Genomic DNA, 25,779 nt, shown 5'->3' on the forward strand with positions numbered 1-25,779 from the left:
AGGAAATGTACTGGGCTAGAGCACTGCTTTCAATTACATGCCTCTGTGGCCTCAGAAATCATTTCTCCAATCCCTATCTTCACACCCTCCTGCATGTCTAGCAATGAACACACCACACAGTAAGCCAAGGGGTGGAGACTACCATTCTTCTTTTTAATTAACTCTAATCACTACTTCTGGCCTTACACAATGAAATGCTGCAAAAGTACTCCATATCCAAAGCTGAGACTGATCTACCATGTCTCTAGGTTTTCTCCTCACCAACCCACATTTAAGAATGCAGTGTGGGTTACTGCAAACATTAAAATGTTAAACTTATTTTTATTGGTTTTTAATTCAACGCAGGATAAAAGCTGCAGAAGCTAAGGAACTGCTGGTGAATGTAATTGGGAGTCCTAAGTAGGAGCAAATCTACCTCTTTTGGAATTTGCCTGCTTTTATAGGCATATCCTGTATCGTGACTTGTCACTTAATGCCCTCCTCATGTACATCTCACAGCTTAATTTTCATTATTCAGTTCTTCTGCTTCTGCTCTTACAGACACACAAAACTAAGACACAGAGGTCACATATGAACCACAGCAAATACTGAATAGATTGCATACATATGCAGAGATTTCTGGGCCTTCGCTGCTTCTTCCTTGGAACTGTATCGAACCACAGCATTCCCTTGAGTCAGGTTCAGATGGAATGTAATAAGAGGACCGTGCTGCAAGCATAGAGTACGCAGTGTAGAGCCATCAATCTAATTGGAAAAGGAGCACAAATGAGATTGATTTAGAGGCGTCACGAGCAACTGCATCACATTGGTTTTATCCAGCCTTTCGCCAAAACTTAACTGCACTCACTTACATTCTCTCTGGAGATCCAGTACAACAAGAGAACTCACACCCACTTCTTTCTCTTTCTGCCTGCTCCCCGATATCAGCATAGCTACACTCAAGCTGTTTCTGTAAGCCTCTGTGCCAAGTATTTTGAGGTCATGTTCATTAAGTCTGAAAGCTTTAATTGGTAGGATTGCTTAATTACCCCATTAACCCAAAGAGAAATAAGACTTTAATCAGACTTGTCTTAACGTAAAGCATTTGATCTGGTTGCTAATGCTATGCATCTTCTGAGTCAGGGAACTTGTTTAAGATTATTTCCCAGAGTGAATTATTTCCTGGAGTGGTTGATGTGGTGCCACCCGTCTGACACCAGCACTGCTGCCACTTACCAGGAGTGAGGGGCGGGGCAGTGGCCAGGTCTGGGCTGCACAGGCACACCAGTGGGAGCATTGGAATAGCTCCACTGACGCACCTGCACAGTTCTGTCCTACTCTGCACTGTCCAGGTAAGGAGCAGTGATGCTGGTGTTGGGAGGGTGACACGGCCCCTCCACATCTAAAGATGGCTAAGATTTTTTTACCAGTTAGGGCAGACTCACTATACTAAGACTACCGTTTCTCCTGCAACTGAAGAAGAAAGTTGTGTATCTCCTGCATGGGCAGGTGGCTGAGCTGAACCCCATTTCTGGTGGCCATGCATTTCCATATGGGGCCGAGTGGTGACTTTCTTCAGCAATTACATGGAAAAGTGGATGTGTGAGTTTCTCATACAGAGTCACAGAATTGTAGAGTTGGAAGGGATCCCAAAGATCATCCCCTGCAGTACAGGAATCTCAACACACAGTCCCCCATCCAATCTGAAACCATACCAGACCTTGTTTAACTTTGCAAATGTTTTATAGCTGCACCACTAGGAGGTCAGATAGCTGCTCTTACTGCTTCCATAGACCACCTAAAGCCATCAGGGGAAATAGTACACTTTCTGTAATGTATACCAATAGCCATGCTACTGAAAGACAACCTTGTATATTTCTGGGTATCTAATCATTTGATGTCCCACTATTTTTAAGACTGCATTTCTGTATTAGCTGATGGCCCCGTTTTACATTTGACAATGAAACCTGCAAAAGCAGGAGGAAGAACTTTGTATTTTCAAGGCAGCTTGTGTTCAATGCTCATGCCTACTTCATGTGATATACTTTGCAAGGATTCAACCAATAAATGAATAGGTTAGGATAGGGTAGGCAAAAGGATCTGAGTGATCTGCAATAATCACTAAGGAATTCTGACTCCCTTTGGTTGAACTATAGCAACCACCTTTCCTTTCAGATTGGGCTGCGGAAATGAAGAAAATTTGGGAAGAAACTAGGATTGGATTTTGGTGAGAAAGCTACTATTGAAAACAAGTATCTGGGCTCAGATCCCACAAACTTGGAAGTTTGCTCACTTCTGGGTAAGGAGATTCTATTTTAAATTTAGCAAACTCTGCAGCACTATATAAAAACACAGTGTGCTCTCAAGAATGAGGATTTGCATTTGGTTCTAGGTGTGTTTGCAAAGGGTTCAATGAGCCAGTCCTAAAACGTCCAGCACCCGTAACGAGTGCTTAGGACAGGATGCACCAATGGCTGTGCCAATGCAGTGTCATAAACACTGACAATTATATAGCACAAGGATTTAGAAGCAGGATGCCAAATTTTATCTCCCTGATATCTCAGATAGCCCATAGCTATTTTCTGAATTAATCAGGGAACTTTGCTTACCTGGGGTGTGAGGTTACGGAGGACCAGCCAGCTACTTGTTCTTCCTGAGCTGTCAGTACTCCACGCTGAGCCTATACCACAAAGAAAGGAAAGATTATGGAGAGCCCAACCCAACCTACTGAATGAAGGCTATACAACATGCAGGACACAAACATGAGGAATACAACTGCTATAGGGATTCCTAATAAGGAGGTGACTTATCAAATGCCCACCAATCTTTTTTTTCTTGGTAGTGGCCCTGAGACAGTACTGTAAATACCTATACCACCATCATGCATCAGATAACGTGGACTCTAGTCCATAAAAGCTAATGTAATAATAGCCTTTGAGGTGCCACAAGAATCTTTGCTGTTTTTTTGCTGCAGGTTACCCCTCTGGAAACTGCAGAACAGATGTCTCTCTAAAGTCAGTGATGCTATGTTTCAGTAGCTATGAGGTGAGATTAATGGAATGATAAGCAACCTGTGGCCTTTTCTATTGTTATCCTTTGACACTGTTATCTGTCAAGTTTTGTTTTACAAAATGGCCAGATCATGATTTTAAAAATTGTGTTTAAAGACAATAGTTTCAAACGCTCAGAAGGCAATTTCAAAAGGATATTGCTGCTTCCACACCTCCTGATTTTCAGATATGCCAAGTTAAGGCCCCAGGAGTCCAGCTTATCATATTTGAATAGGTGATGTGACAGGATAATTGCATAGAGCAGAATGCCATGTAAGGCACGGGATGAATGAAACAGATTAAGAACGTATCTTCCAGCTGTGATCCAGACATCTAGCACCCATTATATGTACACTAAAGCAAGCAATTCAACTCTAGATTTCCAGTTCATTATTTCCTCTATACTAAGGCTGTGTTAATTGCTGAACCTGCACTGCTTCGACATTTAAATGGCAGCATTTTAAAAAGGCACATGACTTCCAAAGTCAGGTGGGTTACTGCACTGAAGCTGAAGTTTGAATCCTTGTTATTCGGCCACCAGGTGGAGCTCATAAAAAGCTAATAATGTGTGTTTTTTCAAAGGGTTGATGGGAGCATTTCATTTCCACACTTACTGGTAAAACAATAAATATTGTGACACGTGAAGAAATCCATCTGAAACAGTGTATGGTGTGTGAAACAGAAGTAGCCAAATAAATGGATCATAAAGTCAGGACAGGGAGAAACCTTTTTATGGATTTTGCATCTTATGGGAAGCTATGTATGCCTTAGTTACACATCTTCCCTTCATTCAGAATTAACTTGCACAGTTTTGCAATAATTGCCATTGCTTTCCAGAGGATTCTGCCTGGTGCTGCACTAAGGGCCCACACTTATTAGGAACATTTGGGTGTGATGGGATCAGCTGAAGAATTTTCATTAGCGGTTTTTTAAAAACGCAAATCTAGTAAAGCCATCATAAGAAAAGACTGCTTAATCAGGCCAAGGGCCCATCTAATCCAGTATCGTGTTCTCACAGTACCCAAGCAGATTCCTGTGGAAATTGGCGAGCAGGACTTGAGGGTAAGATCCCTCTCCACTCAGCAACTATCCAGGACTTCTGTCCCCTTTCCACTCAACTTTCTTCCTAGCCAATTGCTCATCCCAATCACGGCTTGCCTGAATCTTTGAAATCTCCGAATATAGCTGTTTTGTGCTATAGCAAGCTGTGCCACTTGTGCTGATCCTCCAATCAATTTTGCAGTAGCATCAGTTATCATGGAGATCAACATGGTTCCCATTAGGACTGTGCAGAACAACCAGTAGGAAAACAGTGGCAAAATAGGTGCAATCATTCATCAAAACGTTGATCTCATTTCTGCTTTTCCATGAATTCCAGAAGCCTAAGATAGTTATGTCCCATTTGCAGCACAAACAACCTAAGTCCCTCTTGCCTTTAACTGCATAGCCCTTGCTTACATTACAGTCTGAGGGTTCAACAAGACTCTCTTGTAGCCTGTTTTTGCCTTATGGGGTAACATGCCTCGTTTTACAAAATTCTGCTTAGCATATGCAGTACAATTGTGCATTATTTTCTCCACAAAAATATGGGGGAGTGGAGAGAGAAAGCTGGATCAATACCACTTTCAGTAACTTGTAGTGATTTGGTAAATAGGTATGAACTTATATACCAAATGATATAATCATGGACACCAACAGCAAACTCATTCTCTGAGTGTGGATCTTATCATTCATGCGGAAGAGAGAGGGGTTTGCAGGCTTGGGGGAACCTCGGCTGAGCTTATTCCCCAGTAAGTCTTCAATGGCTTTTATCCTGAATTACTGAAAGCACAACTGCTAATAGCACATAGAAATGCACCTGCCACAGAGGAAATTACTGAGAATAGTACTTTCTGGGGAGAACTGTCACGTCTGACTGGTTGCACGAATTTTCCATCTCAGGAATAATCCAGCAAATGAGTGCATTCCACTCACCCTTTGAGGCCTACAGATTTGCTACATTAAAAAACCTGAACACAGAGAGGGGATAAGGCCAAAAAAGTTGTTGTGTTGTCCGCCCTCCCCCCCCAAAAAAAACCAAGGAAAGGAAAGGAAAAAAAGACAGGAGTCAGGAATACCAGAGGAGTAAGAGCTGGTCCAACCCAGTGGGCTGGCACCCCAAGTAGACGATGGCTTGGTGTTTGTTAAGCCTGGAGGTGGTCTTGTAGGAGCAGTAGTGTTTCTGGGCACCTTCCACAGTTCATGGGACAGAGAGGCTTGTGTGTGAGAAATTGAGCCAGAGGACCACGTTGATTTGATGTCTGACAGTTTACCTGCAACAGAGAAATGCAATTCATGTATTTGTTAGAATGTAGTATAGGGACACTGAGTGATCCCCAGGGTTCTGTTCTCCTCTTTACACCAATTTACACCAACATAATAAGCACTATAGCAAACATTGATCATCACTGGCAGAGCTTCTCTTGCTAATATATCTGCATAATTAATCCACAGCCTTTAAAGATCCCAGATTTGTTCCTCCTGGTTTGGACAAAAGTCCAACTGCTTCCAGAGTCCAAACTGTAAGATCTGAAATTAATCTGACTTCTGAATAAAACAAGTTACTTACAGGTTTTAAATCACTAAGCACATAACAGTAGTCTTTTCTTCTTCTTCTTGAACTGGAGGAACTGTCATGTTTGTTTCTGGGTATGCTAGAGGTTATGGTGGATCAAGTCCCCTGCTAGTTCCAAAAGTGATCTGCTGACAAGCCCCATTGCCCCATCACCATATTTCATGCCTTCTCCTCTTCCTCCTCCTCCTTCTCTATCCACAGGAGGAAGAGAATTGCTGACATCTTAAGTTATTGCCCAGCAATTACCCTGGGTGCTCTCCAACTGTTTCTAGATAGCCTGAAAGCAGTAAGAGACCACATCAGGCTGTTTCTTGCTTAACAATATGTTAACTGTTTCCTCTCCTGTTATCTGTGGGGAAAGGATGATGGGAGTGAAGGATGCAAGAGACAGGGAGATCTTGCTCCTTCTGCATTCTTTAGTCATAGCGTATTACTGAATCTACACTATCATTGGCATTCTTGTACCTTGGCAGCTGTTACTTTGGCTCTCAGAGGGGAGAGAGTTGACCTCTCAACTGCCATCCCAGAAATGAGAGAAGCACCTTTCTCTCCTTCTTTCTGATTAGGGAGTGAAAGAGAGAAGGGAGTTCCTCATCTTGTTATCTCCTATATTAATCTGAAATGTTTCCACAAGGACCCCTCATGGCACAACATTTATTCCTGCAATCACATATCCCTTTCTGATTCCTTTTAATGGTATGTGTTCAACGAAAGCAAAGAAATTCACATTATTAAGCATCAATCATATAAATGATGTACTTAGAGGTCAGTAAGAAAAATGCAAGATAACTTCCCAGCCTTAAAATATTTTCACATGTATATAAAAAGAGGAAGCTGATTCACACATGCAGTACTAAACACATTTACCATGGAGTATGCCCTGTGCTGAGAGAGTGTAACTTAAACACACAGCCTTGTCGCAATGTGAACCTCAAACTTGTGTGGCCTTCCTTTAAAAAAGGGGGGGGGGGAGAACCAGGACCTAGTCCTTATGTTGTGTGCAAACTGTACAGCTGTGATGTGTGTGAATTCACCTGCAGTCAAGTTGGTTCTCCTTCCAGATACAATTTTTTCAACAAGATGAACTCAAAGGATAAAAATGTTAAATGCTGCAAAAATGGTCTTACAAACCATATGAGTCTGATTTAAAAGTAATATTCAATGTTGAATCTTCATTTTTTTAAAAAGGAAACATTTTCAAAACAGTTTTACCATTATGTCACTGGTTTTCACATGGTCAGTGCACAATTCACCAGAGACTTATGTTGTTAAGCAGTATATAAATGGTTGAAGTAGATAAATGATAAGTAAAAATAGTAGAAGGAGAAAAGCTAAATGAAGGAGCAGTGCATAAAAATTAAAATTAAGGGTAAGTAAACTTGTTTTATTTCCTTTTAAAGAATTGTTAACAGGTAATCTTTTAAAAATACACGCTTTACTGCTTAACTAAAGAGCTGATTTAAGATTGTATCCACTGAGGCTGTCCTTTTAATGCAGGACTTCTGCCTGTGCAATGGGATTTCCTCTCCCTCTCTTGTCCCCATGCCTGTCATCTGCTCAGGAGGGTTGGGGGAACCCCCAGAACAGATTTGGGGAGAGCGGCACATGGGAAGAAGATATTCCACTGCACAGACAAAAGCCCTTGAGCTGAAAGAAGAACTTGGTTGGATACAAGCCTTAAAGGGTACATAAATATAAGAAACCAAAAGCATGGCTACCTGAGCACAGGTCTGCATGAATGTAAATGACATTGGTGAGCTGTAGAAAAAGTTTCCACAACCCACCAAGATCATTTACATTCATGCAGACCTGTGCTCATGTAGCTGTTTTTGGTGTCTAGTCTCTGTTGTTTGCCCCATATGGTTCCCAAAGCAAGCCTGTGGAGAGGGGAGATCTGAAACAGAGTATAAGATTCCAGCTGTACACCAGTTTCTCAGGACTAAGCAGTGTGGGCTTAGTAAAGAAAAACAGCTGAGCTTTCCCTATTACTTACAGATTTCAGCTTGAACTGCCCATTAAGAAATTTACAGTTACTGCAATTATCATTTGGACTATCTAGGCTTGCATCCTGCTGTGGTGGTAGGTTACATATTGTTTACATCAAGGGGGCCAAAGTACTGTAAGAAGACCATGTAACTCAAAAGCAGGAAAAATAAATGTTCAAAATATTTTTGAGGTTTTGGGCTACAGTAAAAAAACATCAGATCCATGGGCTGTCCAGTTGCTGGCTGAAAAGGAGTTCAGCATTCCTTTCCATTTTCAGCAGTGGGAAACCCAATACCCTCACAGTCTTCAGTCTGGAGACCAAAATAAAACAGTATCATGTCAACATATTAACATTTTGATCAAGGCTCTCAAAAATTACCTATCTGCTAGATGTTAAGTGTCTTATTTTGGCGAATCAATTAAAATGCATAAATTTATAACTGCAACATTGCTGGCGTTTTGATTCTAGTTAGGGTAGGCCTGGCAGTATCTGCAGGTTGAAGCCCCACGTCTCTGGGAGAAAATTAGGTGGCAGTGGCAAGGGTAACTTGAGAAAGTTTGCATATACAAACTCCTCAGCACTGCTCAGGAAAAAAGCAAGCAGCAAGCACCTGTTCTCGCAGTAAAAGCATTGTGCCCCACCCCTTCTAGTGTGTGATATGCAATGTGGGGGTGCATGGCACAATTCCTTCCAGAGTGATTAAAAGCCGCACTGGCTGCTTCCTTCCTGGTTCATGGGCAATGTGAGATAAGGCACAAGTTACCCTCCCCTTTGCTGACCTAGCCCCTGTCTCCAGTTAGGAAGAAAACATGTGCACAGAAACGACCCTATTCCTTTTGAAATGAAGAGAAAAGAGAGGAGAGGAGGAGGAGGAGAAGCTGGGCCTTCCCATGAACTCCTACAACATGAAGGGATCAAGCTCATCACCTTTTCCTATCTATGGCGCTGGGAAGAAAACCAGGCTAAGCATTGCCAAAAAACCTTTTATGGCCTGTTTTGTTCACCTTCCCCAGGTCAAAGAGGAAGTCACAGGACCAAGACAGTAGAGCTTTTTGCTTCAATTTGGCAAAAGTTTAGGCTGGCCCTGAAAAAGGCAAGCTATTTATTGTTTGGAAACAAATCTTACCTTTACAATACAAGCACAGGTGTTCATTTTGTAATAAGATGCATCATATGAAAAGGGCATGATCAAGAAGGCCACTTGGGAATTTAGAGATGGGCAGTAAGGACACAATTTGTTGCTGCCCCCCACCCTGACCCCCATTTTCCCAGTTGAGTCCACTTGCACCTATTGGCCCCAGGGTGGCTGAACAAAGCAAGATTGCTGACAGCATCTTGAAAATTGCTGGGTATGTGTTAGAAATAACGCAGTGGAATTTCAGCCACATATATGTTGACAGTGACCACACTGCCCACTTTCTGCTTCATCAAGACATTTGCTGAGATGGGTAGGCAAAGTTGGGAAGGGAAGGGAGAACAAGGAGAAGTGAAAGGCTTTGGTTGTATTGATCAACTTATTTCCAGGAAATGAGAAACACAACATCAGACAAGCTATGCTCTTTATTCTACAACTTCTGTTGATGAAACAGTATAAGCTAGTTTGAATGACAGTCAAAAGCTTTCCTGTTTTCATGAACAGAATTTAGTCCAATATGCACCAAGGCATTGGCACTCTATCTTATCTAATTTATGTTTCTCATTTTGAAGTATTTTCAGTGCCAAACATCACCATTACATATTCATCACTGCCAAACTCTCAGGACAGTTACTGGACTGAAGGAGCACAGTATGCAAAAGACATGCGGCACACCTATAGGACCATCATTAGCACATTGAGCAGAAGCCTTTCAAGAACCTCCTCTCTTTGTGGATAAAGAGGGACTCTAAGTAGAAAGACCATTGGTCGTACCTGCAATGCTAGGTGCGGATGCAATGCTGCTGAAAGAGCTACTGTAACCGGAGGCACTAAGTGGCCAGGCACTCGATGAAGGCAGCGTGGCATTCTGAGATGATGTTGGGGATGACCCTGCAGAACCAGCAAAGAAGCAACTAAGAAAGATGGGCAGAATGGTGTCTACTGTAGCATATGCAATTCTAACACCGTCATGTGCAAACAGAAACCATGCAAGGTAAGATGCTAACCCAGCCTTGCCTTTGAGGTCTAGGAATGAAATGTTATAGGAAGCATGATCCGATGCAGCAGAACTAAGTACAAAAAAGGGTGGCACAGTGACAAGGGTAGTTGTGCCCATGCAGAAGGATACATTCTAACTCTCCTCAAACTGTTATTTCCAAGAAGGTGACATTCATTGCCACCGTATCCAGGATACATGAATCGTAGGTGAAAAATGTTTATGAAAATGCGGCTATATCAGTTGTGGTGACCCATGTGTCAGAAAGTTAAAAGCATCGTTCTGTGCAAGGCAGGTCAGACAGATGTGCTCATCTCGGCCCCACTTGCCTTCAAGAATCCCTGCAACTGTCGCCAGCCAATCCCACCCCCTCCAGCTTTGTGGCATAGGATGTTCCCACAAGCCGCAGCAAAATAAGTCACATCACAGGCCAAGGCCAGAGCTGCAGGACCAAATGCCTCCACAGATCTGCCCTGGGAGCCGAGTGTCAGGTCTAGTGCTCTGCAGCCACTGTGCAACTGCCACATTCAGCCTGTTGAAAACCAACAGGGTGGTCAAGTTGCTAGAAGCCACCTGGAATTATAAATTCTGTTGTAATGCTTCTTAGACAGAGGCACACAAATTACTTTAGAAGTTATGTATATAGTCAGAAAGGCTAAACATGACTTACACACATGGCATCTTGTTGGTATGGGTAACTTATATATGAAGGAAGAATCTCAAGGGGGAAAGCCCAAATAATCGAATCCAATCTAACATTAGCATTACTATACAAGTGGACAACAACTCTATTCTAATAAATTAAGGGACTATCCAAGTTTTCAGATGTGGTGGAGCAAACATCAGCCATTCATCTTAAAGGCTTAAGGATCCCATGTTGAACTCATCTATGGTAGATTGTGTTGTGTGAATATATCCTCTGCTTGAGGTACCTTGCTATATTGTTGTGAAAACTAGATGTATATGTGAATGGTTTTTTAAATAGGAGAATCACTCTTCAGTAACTGGTTTGCTGCATTACGTCTTGCTCTTGCATCCAGCATTTTCAGTAATAACACAGGGCCAATCCATATGCTGTGCGGCTGCAGCACCCACATTCAGAGGACTCTAATAGGGCTCCCTGGTTTTTATTTCTCTGCCTGCTCAAACACTGAAAAATATGCAGGCACTGTGATGGGACATCTGTGCATGCCTCACATATCCAGCCCCTTCTCTCCATGCCTTGCAAGTTACTTGTGGTCATAGTGTAAGTATCTTGTATTGGACTGGACTGGCATGCATGAGATGTACAGAGATGCTCCTTTCTGTCTAACATCCTATCACAACCACCTGCATGCATGTCTGTGAGGCTTGGGGGAGGGCAGAGGGGAAGCAGATCTCTTCCAAGCCTAGTTGAGCTTTTTGCCTACATTTGCTACCCCTACAAGAAGATAATGTCCAATGTATATAAATTCAGAAAATGGAAAGTTGATGTTATTTTCTGAGTCTCGAAAAAGGTTGGCCATTATCTTGTACAAGTATTTCATAACAAGATAACTATACATACTAAAACCAATTGTAACACAAAGTTGTGTGATCACTTCTGCTCCAGGATCAATGCTCCAGTGAAAAACCAACAGTATAAAACCCACAAAGAAACTGCATGATGCTACATAATATTTTGCGTATCCCACACTCATGTGGACTGCATCATCCCAGACTATGAGGAAGTCAGTTGAGCAGTCAGTGAGTGTTGCATGAAACCAGTGCTTTAGTTCCCATGAGCATATATATACTTGAATGGCTCTCATGCTTCCAGGAAATCAGCAAATCAACCTGATTATATGTTCTCCATATATGGTGGTGATCCTGCCTTAGCACATTTTCTATGGAAAATTATGAAAGGAAAATATTACAAAAATTTCTTTAAAAGTCTTGGAAGCAGAATGCTTACAGACATTGAGGCAATAAATGTAAGAAGATTATAAGTGGTATACACCTAAATTTTACTCATAGTAGACCCATTTCACTTAGACCTAACTTAGTCATGTTCATTGATTTCAGTGGGTCTGCCATGAGTAAACTTAGCTGAACACAACCCTATGGCTCAGCTCACATGAATGAACCTCACATGTTTGTGCATTCATTCATTCCCTCATGTACTCTGATTTCTTCCCATACTTCCTAGTTCTCAGCAAAGCATAGTTTGCCATTTCAGCATGGTTTGCCTCCAAACCAGAACTAGAAACCAAGATCAAATGATGGTTTCTAGTTCTGTGTTTGCTAAGAACCAGGAAGTGTGGGAAAGAACTGAAACATCTGAGGAAAGGAAATAATAAGTCAGCCTGAGGCTCATTCATTTAATGAAAAAGCATGGTTTGGCATTACAGCTGAAGTAAGTCAAAGTTGCAGCAATGCAGATACTGTGGTAAAAATACACCAGTGAAAGAGTAAAAGCCTGAGAAGAGAGATCTTGCACTGAAGACACTGGGTAGGTTCAGAGTAACTAAAGCATAATTTAGCAAAATGAGAACAAGCCCAATCTTTCTGTGGGCTTGCATTCTATCCACTTCTCTTCCAACATGGCTGTGAGGAGGAATTACCATGTCCAAACCAGTGCATCTTAACTATGGTTAGTGACAATAAGCCAACTTTGAACCATAATTTATGAAGCTGGCCTATTTTCACTAACCATAGTTAAGTCTAACCACAGTCTAGTTTTCAAATGATCTCCTTGTGCTTGCATCCCAGGGGGAAGAGGGTGAGCCCAAGCCCAATGGGAATTGAGGCACATTCTCATAACATTTTACTGTGGTTTAACATTATGTCCAAACACAGACAATCTATTTTGGTGTGAAGATTGCAGGTATGATGCCATCTATCCTCATATAAAATGAGAGAAAATGAACTGGAAAAGGTGTGAATCTAAGAACAGTGACCTAGATTTGATGCAGGTAAAGTGGAACTGTCAATGATCATGACAAAAAGGCATGACAGAACATTCAATCTGCATTGAGGGCAAATAGCTGTAATACAGAAACAGCTGTGGATGAAGATTTGTCCGCAACCTGTAGCAGAAGGCACAGTCATTAATGACTGTAAGAAGACATCTCTGACAATGCATTCACAGCTGTGCTCATGCCAGCTGCTGAAAGAACAACACTCAATACTGAATGTACAGGGTATTTTTGTATTACTAACAGAGAACCTGAACATCCAGGCAGCATGTATAAGATAGATAAAATTATGGTAGTAAGTATGCTTATGAAGATGTGCTGATAAATAGGCATCAGGGTGCCTCAGCTAGTTGCAAAGTCACAGGAATTATGTCAACCATACTAAAATTAAATTTGCATTCAAAAAAATGCAGATAATTTTTCATTGTGCAATATAATAACCAAGAAGCAACACAAAAACAAAACAAGTTTCCATGATTCTATATGTGCATTCTGATGCTGAGCCCTGAGAGTCTTAGGAATGCTTCAAATGTTAGAAAAATCTTGTCATCTACAAAAGGCTTCACTGTTCACAGTCTGTGCAGTACAAATATATCCTGCTCTTTTCATCACCTTGGTTTCCCCATCCAGAACAATCTACTGCCCTTCTATTACCCACACTTTTCCTTTCAAAAGATGGGTTGGAGACAATTCAGTTTGTAAATCCACTTTAAACTATGGGTCAAATGATGCTTGGAGGTTAGTACTAATTTGCCTAATTTTGATGGCAAACTGTGGTTAGAGGAAGCTCTAAAACAGAAAAGGGAATCATAACTCTTTTGGGGTGGTGTGGTGAAGGATTGGAATGTGATTTCTGAACCATGAACCTGGCCACTTCATTATTGAGGAGTCCACATGTATAAATGTTCACAGAATTATACAAAATAAATATTTTCCGTAAGTTTTTCTGGTTTCCATAATATTTTACAACATCAATTTCTACTTTACAGTATGAAAACAGCTTTGCCTATGGGATGAATAGCTTCTGCATTAAGGTATGCATTAGAACAGGGCTGTACAACTTCTAATCATAATTTGGAGTTCAGTCAAACTGAAGGCTACTTTTATATTTTTACTAATGCAAGAGTACTACATCATATGGTTAATAACTGAAACTCATTTTTCTTGAAAATTTTAATGCTGCATTTTCTTTAACCCATTCTCTGTTAACCACTTTTATTTCTATACTGGGAAACAGCATACTTTATTCTTTCTTTGAATCCTGTATTTTTCTGCTTCTCTATCCATAGGTGTTTCTGCCATCACTCCCCTATTTTTTTCTATGCTTCTTATAGCACTCTTCTTCCCCCTGTACAGATCTCTTAGTATCCAAATTTCCATTTTTTCTCTACAACTTATGATTCCTCTCCCCCACTCCACAAGTCTACTCTCATTACCATCTCTCCCCCCTCCTTTCCCCCTCTGCCTTGTGGAGTTTGATCCCTCAACCAAAGTAATGCTCAGCAGAGAAATAATCTCAGAATCAAATTAGATGTTTCTGGGTTGTTGTTGTGTTGTTGTTTTTAACAGTTTAAGAGCGGGTCCAGGGTGTTTATCTGTCATGAATCCAATTAGGATGCTGGTACTGGGGGGAAGCAAGGAGCTAACACCTAATGAAAATTGCCCCTCACTCATCCACTGAAGCTGCTATTTGCAGCCATATTGTACCTGTATGTCTTCATGATGATAGAAACAGAATCTTGGAAATGAGTTATAATTGTGAAAATGGTGGAAGGAAAAGGAAACCCCCTTTCCTTTCTGCCAGGAAATGATAGAAACCCCACACGAGCACCTCAGTAGCTCAGTTATTTCCACTCCACACTCCACAGTTGCCATTAAACTGTTAAAAAGGAGCTGGAGAGCTAATCATAGATCATGTCTAGCTGCACTCACAGAATGCAAAAGGGTCATTCAGTGCAGCTGGGTGGGTGAATAAGCTGGAAAAATCTGGCACCAGTTCCATCTTGGAATCTAGGGAGAAGAGGTCCAAGCCAAATGTAGTGGTGCATGCATCCTTTCAACCCCACCCCCATCTTTGATGGGTTTTCAAGGCTCCCACAAATATGAGGCAAAGAACCACAAATAATGGCTATTTTGAATTCCCTTAAATTCCAAAGGGATGCCACCAGGCAGGAAAGGGAGATACACTAAGTTCACTGGCCTTATGATTTACAGCCTGGGTTGAGAAGAATGGTATTACAGTACATGTAGGAAACAAAAGGCAGAGAGCTTTATACATACATGCAAATGTCTACTACTGACTGTAATCTCTTATTCTTATGTGTCTAACTTCTATGTAAAATGTACATAGATGGAGTAATGGAGACAACAATTATTTTTTCCAGCCAACAAATCCAAGAACATAGCTGAAAAACACACCCAAATGTACAGAACTTCTAAGGACAAAACTGATTCATAGTCATCCTTGAAGATAGGGAGTGAAGCCGCTCAATCTATAACTGGGAGGCCTGTTAAATGTAAATTACCAACACAACTATATTCGTTAGTATTGTTGCTACTGGACTTCCACCGGGCAGTACAAGTCACTTCAATATAAGCTAGGCATCTTCAGATGCAGTGCTTGTTTCTGCTACTTTCCAGTTAGTACAGTCAATAGCCTGGTGTTTGAGGAAGCTCAGATAAAGATGTGACAAAGAACATTCACTATATAGGGCATCTATTTTTATTTATATATATATTGCCTGCTTCTGGGTTTAGTGATGGGTCAGCCCATTTTCTCATCACAAATGACACCCCATATGAGATTTATGATATTCACTTTCTTGTTAACAGGACAGCTGCTTGTAACTGGATTATGACTTCACAGCTGTAATGTACAGGAAAAAGGAAATCTTTACTGAAGCTCAAGAGTGACATAGCAACTTCTGAGGAACATGTAAGACTTGTCCACTAAACTAAAACTTGTACAGGCTTAAAATTTCAAAGATGATGATGAAGTCTTCAAATGATACCTTTATAGGTCAAAGTCATAAGAAATCAAAACTCAAGGCAGATGTTCAAGCAGAAACAGCTATTATGAAATACAGTAGATATTCAGGCACAGTTTTGAGTTGCATAAGTGTAAGGACCAAAACTAGACATGACATTTAGTGATGTGCATCTTTCTCTATTTGTCTTAAAAATAAGATAAAATTCAGCACTAGGAGGTTGAGAATTGAAAGCAGAGAGGAAGGGGCGGCTTGTCATTCCCCTGTCTGGCTCAGCCTTTCCTACAAGTTGAAAGAACAGCTGGAAGGGAGTGATTTTTTGGGTGGGAAAGCAGCCAGCAGAGAAGGTTTACATAGGGCTGTTCCCTGCTATTCTGCTGGTTAAACTTGTAGCCACCCAAGGCTGTTTATAGCTTAAAAACTAAATGCTTAAGGAACAAATACAATTGCAAATTATGTCAATTCTGGTGATGAGTACAGATGGCTTTCAGACTTGGGTATACTATAAAAACACAGAAGTTGAAGAGAAAGGAAGGGAAACAATAAAGGCAACATGGCACATGGATATTACTCTACCTCCACTCTTGAGTAGATAGCGATTAACATCTTGTATGGTGGTGTTAATAGTTGGCCCTGTTGGAACACTTCCAGGTGTAACGTCAGGATCATTCTCAGGGTCAATGTTCTGCAATCCTTTCCATGGTACCCCAGGATGAAATTCTGTTCGGGGGGAAATAAGATGACATCACATTTCTTACCAAGATCCACATGCGTGTGAAAAGGTACCGTTGCGCAGAAGATGAAACCAGGTACACAACTCTCTGGTGAGGGAGTGGGAATTTTGATAAAAAGTATAAGAAAAACATTTTATAAGGGAGGTTTGGATGGATGGATTTTGTTGCCCAAATTCAGTGCTAGTATCAGGCAGGTAGGAAGTTTTATTCCAGTTCACACCAGGATAAAACATTTTATGTGCCTGCATGCCTCGCCCAACAATAGCGTGGCAAAATGTTCCTCATACTTTCATCTTACGGAAGACTGCAGCTGGAATGAGCTGAAACTAGTATGTTAACATTTGGATACTGAAAGCATTGCCTCAGTAAAGGGGTTTGTATCACATTTCAGATACCTTCAAGCTCTAAAAGCTAGAATACACATTTTTTTGGTTACCTGGTGGCCAGTTGATACTGGAGCCATTGGAGATTTTATCACTATCAGATTTGGCACGTGACCAGCTGTGAGGAACGGCTACAGGAGGACTAGCTGGTGACTCGTTGTTTTGAATCAGATCATACCGGCCATAAGAGTCATCAATGGAGGACTTTCCTGGAGGACCAATACTCAGACCTCCAGGGATAGCACCTAGAACAAAGAAGGTGGGAAGACAGCACAAGATTATTAAGAGTATGGTTAACATTTGGCTCCTTCTCTTATTGGTAGTCACTATAATTTTTCTTTCTTTGTTTCAACAGAAATTAGCAAAGCAAAGTATCATTCATACAACACATCTGTAACACTGGCCAGTTAAATTAAAGATAGCAGGTTAAACTGGGGCTGAAAGGTAGCTAACACAGTTCAAAAGTTATCTATCAAAGATTCGTGAGATTAAAGCTGCTACTGGGTATAAATCTCACTGAACACACAGTGGGACCTGTTTCAGAACAAACCTGCATGAGACTGATTTGCTACTGATAAAACTGTCAAGCAAAGTTAAAACAAAAGGACTCTAATGAAAAATGTACGATACACAACATGGCATTTTGCTGAGTGTCAGCAAAAGCACTTTGCTATATCTATCAGTAGATTAAGATCCTTAAAAATCTTATCAATATACTCACAAAATGTAAATGTTTTTAAAGAGCACAGTATTAGCTGTGAGTTTAGAAAATGGGAGTTTGAAACAAGAGCAGGCAGCTAAAATAGGTTTCTCTCAGTATTGGGCTAAAATGTATAATGACACTAAGGGCAATACTGAATTTTCACTTCTGCTCTGCATACATTTGTTGTAGTCTGCATTCAATTTACATTAATGTGATGAATTCCAAACAAAGTTGGTAGGTATTTTGCACTCTCTTTGGGGGTATGTTTTTTTTTGGAAACTGCTCACCTAAGTGAACCTCCGCCCCTGCCAACTTCTCTTAACATCTCATAAAGTTTAAGATTTAAGGATTCATGAGAAAAAATATAACACATGTGTAATTTAATTTTCTAACTGTGCATTCTATGCTTACCTGCTTGGAGATTAAATATGATGGAGTTCAGTGGGGCATACTTCCCAGTAAATGGATATAAGACTAGCCTAAGCCACTCAAAAGTTGAGATGCTTGATGTTCTGGACTTTTCAAACTGATTTTCCCTTCTTGGTTTTTAGGCCATTAACATTTATTATGACCAATAATATGAGCAATGAAATCAGTATGAGCAGTAATATGTGTGGGGGGGTGGTGGTGGGAATTACAAGAATAAGATATTTGCACATACAAATGTTCCATTGAGAAATTTATATTCTGTTAAGTACTTTGCAATGCCCATTGCTAACCTGGGGTGGGGGGAGAGAATACAGTGGTATCTCGGGTTACATATGCTTAAGGTTACAGACTCCGCTAACCCAGAAATAGTACCTCGGGTTAAGAACTTTGCTTCAGGATGAGAAAAGAAATCGTGCTCCAGAGGTGCGGCGGCAGCAGGAGGCTCCATTAGCTAAAGTGGTGCTTGAGGTTAAGAACAGTTTCAGGTTAAGAATGGACCTCCGGAACGAAGTAAGTACTTAACCCGAGGTACCACTGTATCGGAAAAACGTGCAATCTTGCAATTGGACTTGATGTATTTAGAATGATGACACATACCGTGCTTGCTAGGATTCTGGTCAAGTGGAGAAGCAGCACTGGAGAGATTATCCATTGAGTTGGGATGTGTCCACTGAGGAAGGCGAGATTGGGACTGAGAAGTGTCCTTCACTGACAAACCACCAGGAATGTCCATGCTGTTTACATTCATGTTTGGGTTCAGTCCAGCTAAGAGGAAGTAGGCAGGCTATTAAGAAACCCTTAATCCCCGATTCTTGGCATTTAATCACACTTTACTTTAAGCTGAAGTCACAAGCTAATCTTTTTACGTCTACAAGTAATGCAAAGTAAAGCAGCAAGGGCCCAAGAAGTAAATTGGGAGGGACAGTATATTACAACCACCAAGTATCTTACAACCTCCTAAACTGGTACCTACCACTACATTTTCTGTAAGTTAATTTAAGACTTAAGTTATTTTGTTCTGTCAGTCCTAAACCTTCTACCATTCAGACTCATTCAGGGATCCTGGATTCTAATATTATACAAGATAAAAAGAGTATAAGTGCTGCCTAAGTTTTGTTATACTGATTTTATTCTCTGCTTCTGAAGTTTTTAACACTGTGCCATTTTTTGATGTTTTTATGGTTCAGTTTTAATGGTATTATTATTATTAGCTGCCAGAGAACTTTGTTTTTGGGTAGCATATTAATAAAGATAATAAGTAATTTGGACACAGTTGCCAAATTAGTTAAGAAGCAGAGGTATGCAGGAGAAAACATTCCAGACTAAAGCAAGTTAAACCACTGTATGTATACATAATTAGGTAATTTACATCCTTCTGAACAGGTCCTTAAATAACTGCACATACCAAGGGGGTAAGGAGCAAAGGTGTTCGGTGAAGACTGTTGCTCTTTGGTCTGCAGGTCAGATAGGCCAGGAGCCTGGGGATGGGGTGAAAAGTTATCCATGGCTGATTTGCCTGCAGGGGGGTGCAAAGATAGATGTGGAGGGGGTGGCTGCTGCTTCATAAGCAGGGCCTGGGCCAGCTGGCGCTGGTGCTGCTGGATCTGCTGCTGCATGTTATTGATTGTACGTGCAACCTGGCAGCAAGGAAAAAATAAAACAAAGTAAGCAAATGCTAGATGGAACAAAGGTTTGTGGCACTTTATCTAGAACCACTCAGCAGACAATGAATTCAATAGATTTAAGAATTAGATGCATCCCAGACATGGTAAGAGAAACTGAAGTCTGTCAGCCCCGTTTGTGATTTATGTCTGCATAAAAGCGTGCAGCACAGTAGATTTCCTTCACAAATAAGCTTTTTCTTGTAACATGCTAGATTCTTTAGAGGCTTTACATTCGGAACTGGGTCAACAAGTTGCACCTACTTGCTGCTCCTGTTGTCTGATGGGTCCGGAAACATTACGCTGAGCCTGTAACATCTGCTGCTGGATTTGTAAACGTTGGTACGCCTGCAAGTTGAGGGAAAAAAAGAAGTCTAAGGTCACAGTGTGAAAAAGCCCAATGGTCTCACTGCAACTGCATTAAATAACATATGAAACAAATGCATGCTCCCAAAGACCTCCTTGCAGGAAGTAACAGACCCAGAGACAGAAGTCAGCTCAGACCAAGAGTGCAAACAATACATGGCCAATTAAAGCTATTTAAAACATGACGAGGAAAAGGCATCATCAACTGAATGATTGTTCAAGAAAATGTAAACACAGAGATGCAAATAGAGTGTTGGTAGCATGTGGGAGAACTAATCACAAACGCCCAGGGTAGACAAAACATTTAATCAGGGTTCGTGCTAATTCTGCTCTCTTAATCCTGGTTTAGGACTCAAGTTAACAGGAACACTGTGGTGCAGAGGTTGCCCACAAGGTGCTTGTTAAAGGTCTTAATAAATATCCCCTTTAGAAACCCCTCATACTTTTTGCCTTTCTTGTTCAATTCTGTCTGCACGACTCCACCTCTTCTACACTAAGCAGGCCCCCTTAAACATGCCCACATCTCACTGGGTGCCAAGTTGCTCTCTGTGAGCAAGTGTAGCGGTGGCTGATGTATGTACTTTCCCCCCTTTGATGGGGTGGCTACTGGGAGAGGGGCATGCCACACCATTCTGTGTTGCTGTCTCTTTTTCCTTGGTAGCAAGGTATGTCATGCCCCCACCCCCACAGTTATTTGGTATTATGCTACATCTCCACAGCAGCCATTTTGTGTTCGGGCCTGTCCTCCTGGCAGCCATTTTGTGACTGACATCCCTAGCACTTCCTCAAAATTCCAAGTGTGTCTACTTGCCCCAAAAAGATTAGAGAACCTTTAGCTTGTCAAACTAAGCCCTGGAGCACACATACATTGAGATGATACCAGTGGAATTCATATGTTGCCTACCTGAAACCCTCTATACAGTCATACCTCATATTACGTCTGCTTCATGTTACATTCTTTCAGGTTACGTCCCGCGGCAACCCGGAAGTACCGGAAAGGGTTATTTCCAGGTTTCACCGTTCGTGCATGTGCAGAAGTGCAAAATGATGTCATGCGCAGAAGCGGCAAATTGCAACCTGAGCATGTGCAGACGCGCCGCTGTGGGTTGCACACTTTTCATGTTGCAAACGGGCCTCTGGAACGGATCCCGTTCGCAACCAGAGGTACCACTGTACTATGGTTCAAATCATACATTCACACCTGGTCTCTGGCTAGCGCTTAAGCTTATTTAAGGTATTTATACCACTGTTGTTATGTCTGTACATACTCCTGTATGCTCACAAAACTGAAATAAAAAGAAGTTCTATATTTATAACATGGGGCAATTTTCTCAAAACCTAAGATTAGTTGTTGCCATTGGGTACATTGAATTCTACACTGGTATCTGGAAGACTGGGTCCTAGAAAGATTTGGTTTGCAATAACTTTGAAAGGTTTGCAATAAAATACATGCATATTAAGGGCATGACTGATTGCACAAATGAATGGAAATAATGCTCCATTGCATCTACTGGTGAAGAAGTATTGCAGAACATCAATTTTATTAGATTAGCATACAATGCAAAAACAACAACACAGGAATCTATCAGAAATATTGTAGAATTCTGAGTAATACTAGTGGTACCAGAGGTTGTTTTTGAGGTTACAGTCCTATACATGTGTTTCAAAAGTTAAATTTAGAACAATCCAATGGTAATGAGCAAAGAATTTAGTCTTTATCATACTGTAAGTATCAAGCAACTTTTAAGATTCAAGTAGGTATATAAATTCATTTTCAGAACCAAGTCTAATCATCATTTCTGAAGTGAACATGCCCATTCATGTGACTTTAAATGCAATATTTTCTTTCTGGATTTATAGCTTTCTCACTGTGGCTTTTAACTCACCAGCTGCAGCTGATAGAGCTGGTTCAACATCGTCATATGCTGAGGATTAATTGGCGAGGTTAATAGTGCAGGATTGAGACCAATGTTTTTTGCTGCAAACTGCAAAAGCTGTGCTTGAACCTGGAGAAAAAGAATGTAAAAGGTGAATATTCATTACTACAGCTGTGTTACTTACAGGTCTGAACTCCTTGCAGAGTTGAAACAAGACAATTCCAAAGAAAGTGGTTTTTAGGTTACTTGCTGTGATTTTTGTTTAATAGAAAGCTATGTGTAGAAGTTGAAAGCAAACACAACATATCACAGCAAAATAAACCTTCATTTCAGAACTGCTCATCCTTTCTAAATCTGACACATAAAATATAAATACTTGAGAGTTGTATCCAACCAACTCATTGTATGTGTCTTAACAACTTCTGCAAGTGCCACACAAATTCCTCTCCCTCTTCTTCCCCCAGAACTGCTCCAGAGGGTTGAGGGAACCCTCAAGGTAGATTTGGGGTGTGTGCAGGGGCAGGAAAGGGAGAGGAAGTTCCACCCTGTTCACAAAAGTCATTCCACACATGCAATGATTTAGTAGGGAACAACCTGAGTCACTAATAACTTTCCCACAACATGCTATTTTTTGTAATTCAAATAAACTGGCATGGCAACTTAAAAACTCTGTGGCATTTCTCTACACTTGGTGCCTTTCATAGAAGTATGTTGTGTAAGTGTGGTTGTGTCAATATTTTATGTTTGCATTATTCCAATTGGCACTATCAGCCATCTGTAGGTGCAGATAACTTTAAGAATATATTATTATTTCTTCCATTTAAGTGTTCCACTCAATATGCATTAGTTATGGCACAGAAATGGCCATCGCCAGGGATACAACCATTTTTGGAAAACTGAGGAGCCGGTGAGGAGGAGAAACCTGCCTCCTGACCTCACCGACAACCCAAGTGCTAACCGCTAGGCCCTTGTTTTCCAACTGCCAGTGGTTAATGACACCTGGGTTTGCATCCCTGGCTATCACTAATGCTACAGAGCTCAATCTAACCTGAGGGGAGAGAAACTGAGGCACTTGAGCACGAAGACTAGGCTGGGATGAGTTAAGAGGTTGCACTGGCGGTTGCTGCGGCTGTTGCATGGTCCTGGCTTGTGCTGCTCCGCTATTGCCAAACATACCCAGATTGCCACTCGGTATCTGTGGGATGACAAGGTTAGAAGATTTAGGTTTCACAATTTTATAGCTTGTGACAGTCACTGTAGACTAGCTCAAGACATTAGCAAACAAAGGAGCTCTCATGCAGATTAGCAGCAGGTGAAGGGTTTAAAGCAGTGATGGCCAAACCTGGCCCTCCAGCTGTTTTGGGACTAAAATTCCCATCATCCCTGACCACTAGTCCTGCTAGCTAGGGGTGATGGGAGTTGTAGTCCCAAAACAGCTGGAGGGCCAAGTATGGCCATCACTGGTTTAAAGTATAGCAAACTGAAACATCAGTAGGCATGTACCATCAGTAAGAGTTTGGTACAAATACATCAGTTGACCTAAATTACTCACGCAGCCAACCATGTTCACTTTGTGGAAGCAGCTTCCTTTGGAAAGATGATGGTGCGTACAAAACTGCACCTAATTCAGTCAAACCATGGCAAATGCCCCTAGAAGAAGGCTGGCAATGATGCCACTGAAAGTGCTGCAACAGCATGGGGATCTGCTACAGAAATTGCTTATCAAATGCAATGCAAGCAACTGGATGCAGATACAAATAGCCACCCTTAAAGATAGTTGCATGTCTAAAGCAGGCTTAAATTTCGCTTTCAAAATGAGTCAATCATAATCTACATGTATGTGAATTACCTTTATCTAGGAAATGACTTTTTTTCCTTGGACATATAGTATAAAGCTTTCCCCTCTAGTTTCAGTAAAAAAAATAAATTAAAAATAGGTTGCACATGTGGAATGTATGTCATAAAAATATAGATTTGGGTACTGGAATGCATTTGGGCATCCCGCTTGACCATTGTTTGCTCTTCCTAATGGTCATGCCTGAGCAGAAGGGAGGCAGCATCTTCATATTATGCTAAACTATAGTTAAGTGTGATGTCCAAATGTGGCCAAAGTAAAAATGAATTACTATTATTCTGATAAGTTTGGGTCAACATTCCATCTTATCCTTTTATCACCTTCGCTTTAAAAACAGAAACAAAAACCACTTGTACCATGTAGTTTCCTGATTATCAACTATGACACATAGTTACAATGTTTGGGGCTTTTTAGCTCGTGCAAAAGGCAACTGGGGCATGGGAAACAAATTACGTATGGTGTCAAGAAACTGGATAGTCTCACAGTATTAGAACCTGGGATAATTCATTGAAGCTGAATGGTAGGAGATTCAAGACAGACAAACTTCTTTACACAGTAAGCTATCCACCCTGGATAGCTTAGAGGGTGAATAGACAAATTCATGGAGCATAAGACTATCAATAGCTATACTGTACATTATCTCCAATCTCCAATATGCCTCTGAATACCCGTTACAGAGGAGCACAAGTAGGAGAGTGCTAAGGAACTTCTGTTTTGCTTGTGGGCTTGGCCACTGTAGGAACAGGATGCTGGCATTTAACAATGCCTAGCCAGCTCAAATACAGTGGTACCTCTGGTTACAAACGCTTCTGGTTACGGATGCTTCGGGTTACGAACTCTGCTAACCCAGTAGTAGCTGCTCCTGGTTGCAAATTCTGCTCCAGGATGTGAAGGGAAATTGTGTGCCGGAGGTGCGCACACAGCAGGAGGTCCCATTAGTGAAAGCACGCCTCAGGATAAGAATGGTTTCAGCTTAAGAACGGACCTCCGGAATGAATTAAGTTCGTAACCAGAGGTACCACTGTATAAATAATTTGGTCCATAGGTTTTAGAGCACAGCGTTGACATTACAGTGTAAGCAATGGCAAAAGGGCAAATATTTGGTTTCTCTAGTCAAGTGCTCTATCATCTAGACTTGGAAGCAGCACCAAATGTGTGGATTGGACAGTTAAAAATGAATACTGGTCCTGTTCCACCTGACAAGCACATACTGCAACCAAGAAAGCTTGAGGGTGGGGGAGAAGAGTGATATAAAGGCCCCAGTGTAGGGAAACCTTTCAACGTGTATGAGCTGAGAAGGCGAAGAGGAAGTAAGCAAGAGCAGCAAGAGCTATGAGCGGCAAGAAGTATGGTCTGTGTGAGGATGGGAAGGAGTGCCAGTGTGCAGGGACGCTGCGGGATGCGCCAGAGGAGAAAAGGACCCAACAACAAAGACGGGAGGAACTGCAGGGAAGTAAGGGCAAGTTCTATAGCTAAGGACCTGTGGGAACCTTGGCGTGCAGTAACAACTGTCATTTGAAATACGCTTCGATGACAAGCTGATTTTTGACTTTTCATTCACTACTTTACTTTTGAGAAAAAGGAGCCTTAAAATGAAAAGCATAGCCAAACAAATATCTTGCTGACTAGCAAGCGCAAGCGTGCCGACATTCAAATAACTGTCACTCGAAAGATACCTTACCTGTCTAGAAGAATTCAAGTTTTGCATGCCCAGCCCTGAGGCAATCCCACCCAGGGTCTGATTAGGGAGTGCACTGTTTGAAAGGGGGAGCTTCAGGCTTGGTGAAGGCAAAAATGGTGAAGTAGTGGGCTCTTCCACTAGGCCGCCATCCTGATTGAAAAAAGAAAGGGTGAGCTGTGTGCAGTGTCCAGGTACAGACAGTGCACAGAACAGTTTCCCATGGAAATATAAGTGGAACATGGATGAATAAAAGTTCAAAATATTGTTTAAAAAGGCATGAGGAATATATAATGAAAAGTATGGGGTGGAAGGGAGAAGAAAAAGAGAAACAGAATTTAGATACTGTTTGTCTTTACTTTTCGCTTTGCATTTTGTAAATCTATAACTGAACAGTATTCTGTAGTA

At 41.3% G+C, this 25,779-nt stretch overlaps 1 protein-coding gene and 1 long non-coding RNA gene across 14 annotated transcripts in view; one reads left to right on the plus strand and one right to left on the minus strand.

Moving 5' to 3' along the window:
* The window catches only part of TNRC6C (trinucleotide repeat containing adaptor 6C), a 419,247-nt gene that overhangs the window by 3,936 nt on the left and 389,532 nt on the right, over positions 1-25,779 (minus strand). For 5 of the 13 annotated variants that reach the window (XM_053376050.1, XM_053376047.1, XM_053376048.1 and 2 more), the window contains 12 exons: positions 25,375-25,548; positions 22,887-23,033; positions 21,848-21,967; positions 19,860-19,943; positions 19,340-19,571; positions 18,532-18,699; positions 16,856-17,047; positions 16,262-16,405; positions 9,540-9,656; positions 5,147-5,341; positions 2,589-2,659; positions 605-744 (listed from right to left, as the gene is read on the minus strand). In XM_053376050.1, coding sequence (XP_053232025.1) covers positions 605-744; positions 2,589-2,659; positions 5,147-5,341; positions 9,540-9,656; positions 16,262-16,405; positions 16,856-17,047; positions 18,532-18,699; positions 19,340-19,571; positions 19,860-19,943; positions 21,848-21,967; positions 22,887-23,033; positions 25,375-25,548 — 1,784 coding nt within the window. The remainder of the gene's footprint in view (positions 1-604; positions 745-2,588; positions 2,660-5,146; positions 5,342-9,539; positions 9,657-16,261; positions 16,406-16,855; positions 17,048-18,531; positions 18,700-19,339; positions 19,572-19,859; positions 19,944-21,847; positions 21,968-22,886; positions 23,034-25,374; positions 25,549-25,779) is intronic. The other 8 variants (XM_053376045.1, XM_053376040.1, XM_053376052.1 and 5 more) reach the window with 5 other exon arrangements.
* Positions 12,643-16,248, plus strand: LOC128407556 (uncharacterized). The gene is made up of 2 exons (XR_008328834.1): positions 12,643-13,732; positions 15,531-16,248. It is a non-coding gene; the product is annotated as an uncharacterized LOC128407556 (long non-coding RNA).

This window comes from Podarcis raffonei, chromosome 2 (genome assembly GCF_027172205.1).
Source record: "Podarcis raffonei isolate rPodRaf1 chromosome 2, rPodRaf1.pri, whole genome shotgun sequence".
Lineage (NCBI taxonomy): Eukaryota > Metazoa > Chordata > Lepidosauria > Squamata > Lacertidae > Podarcis > Podarcis raffonei.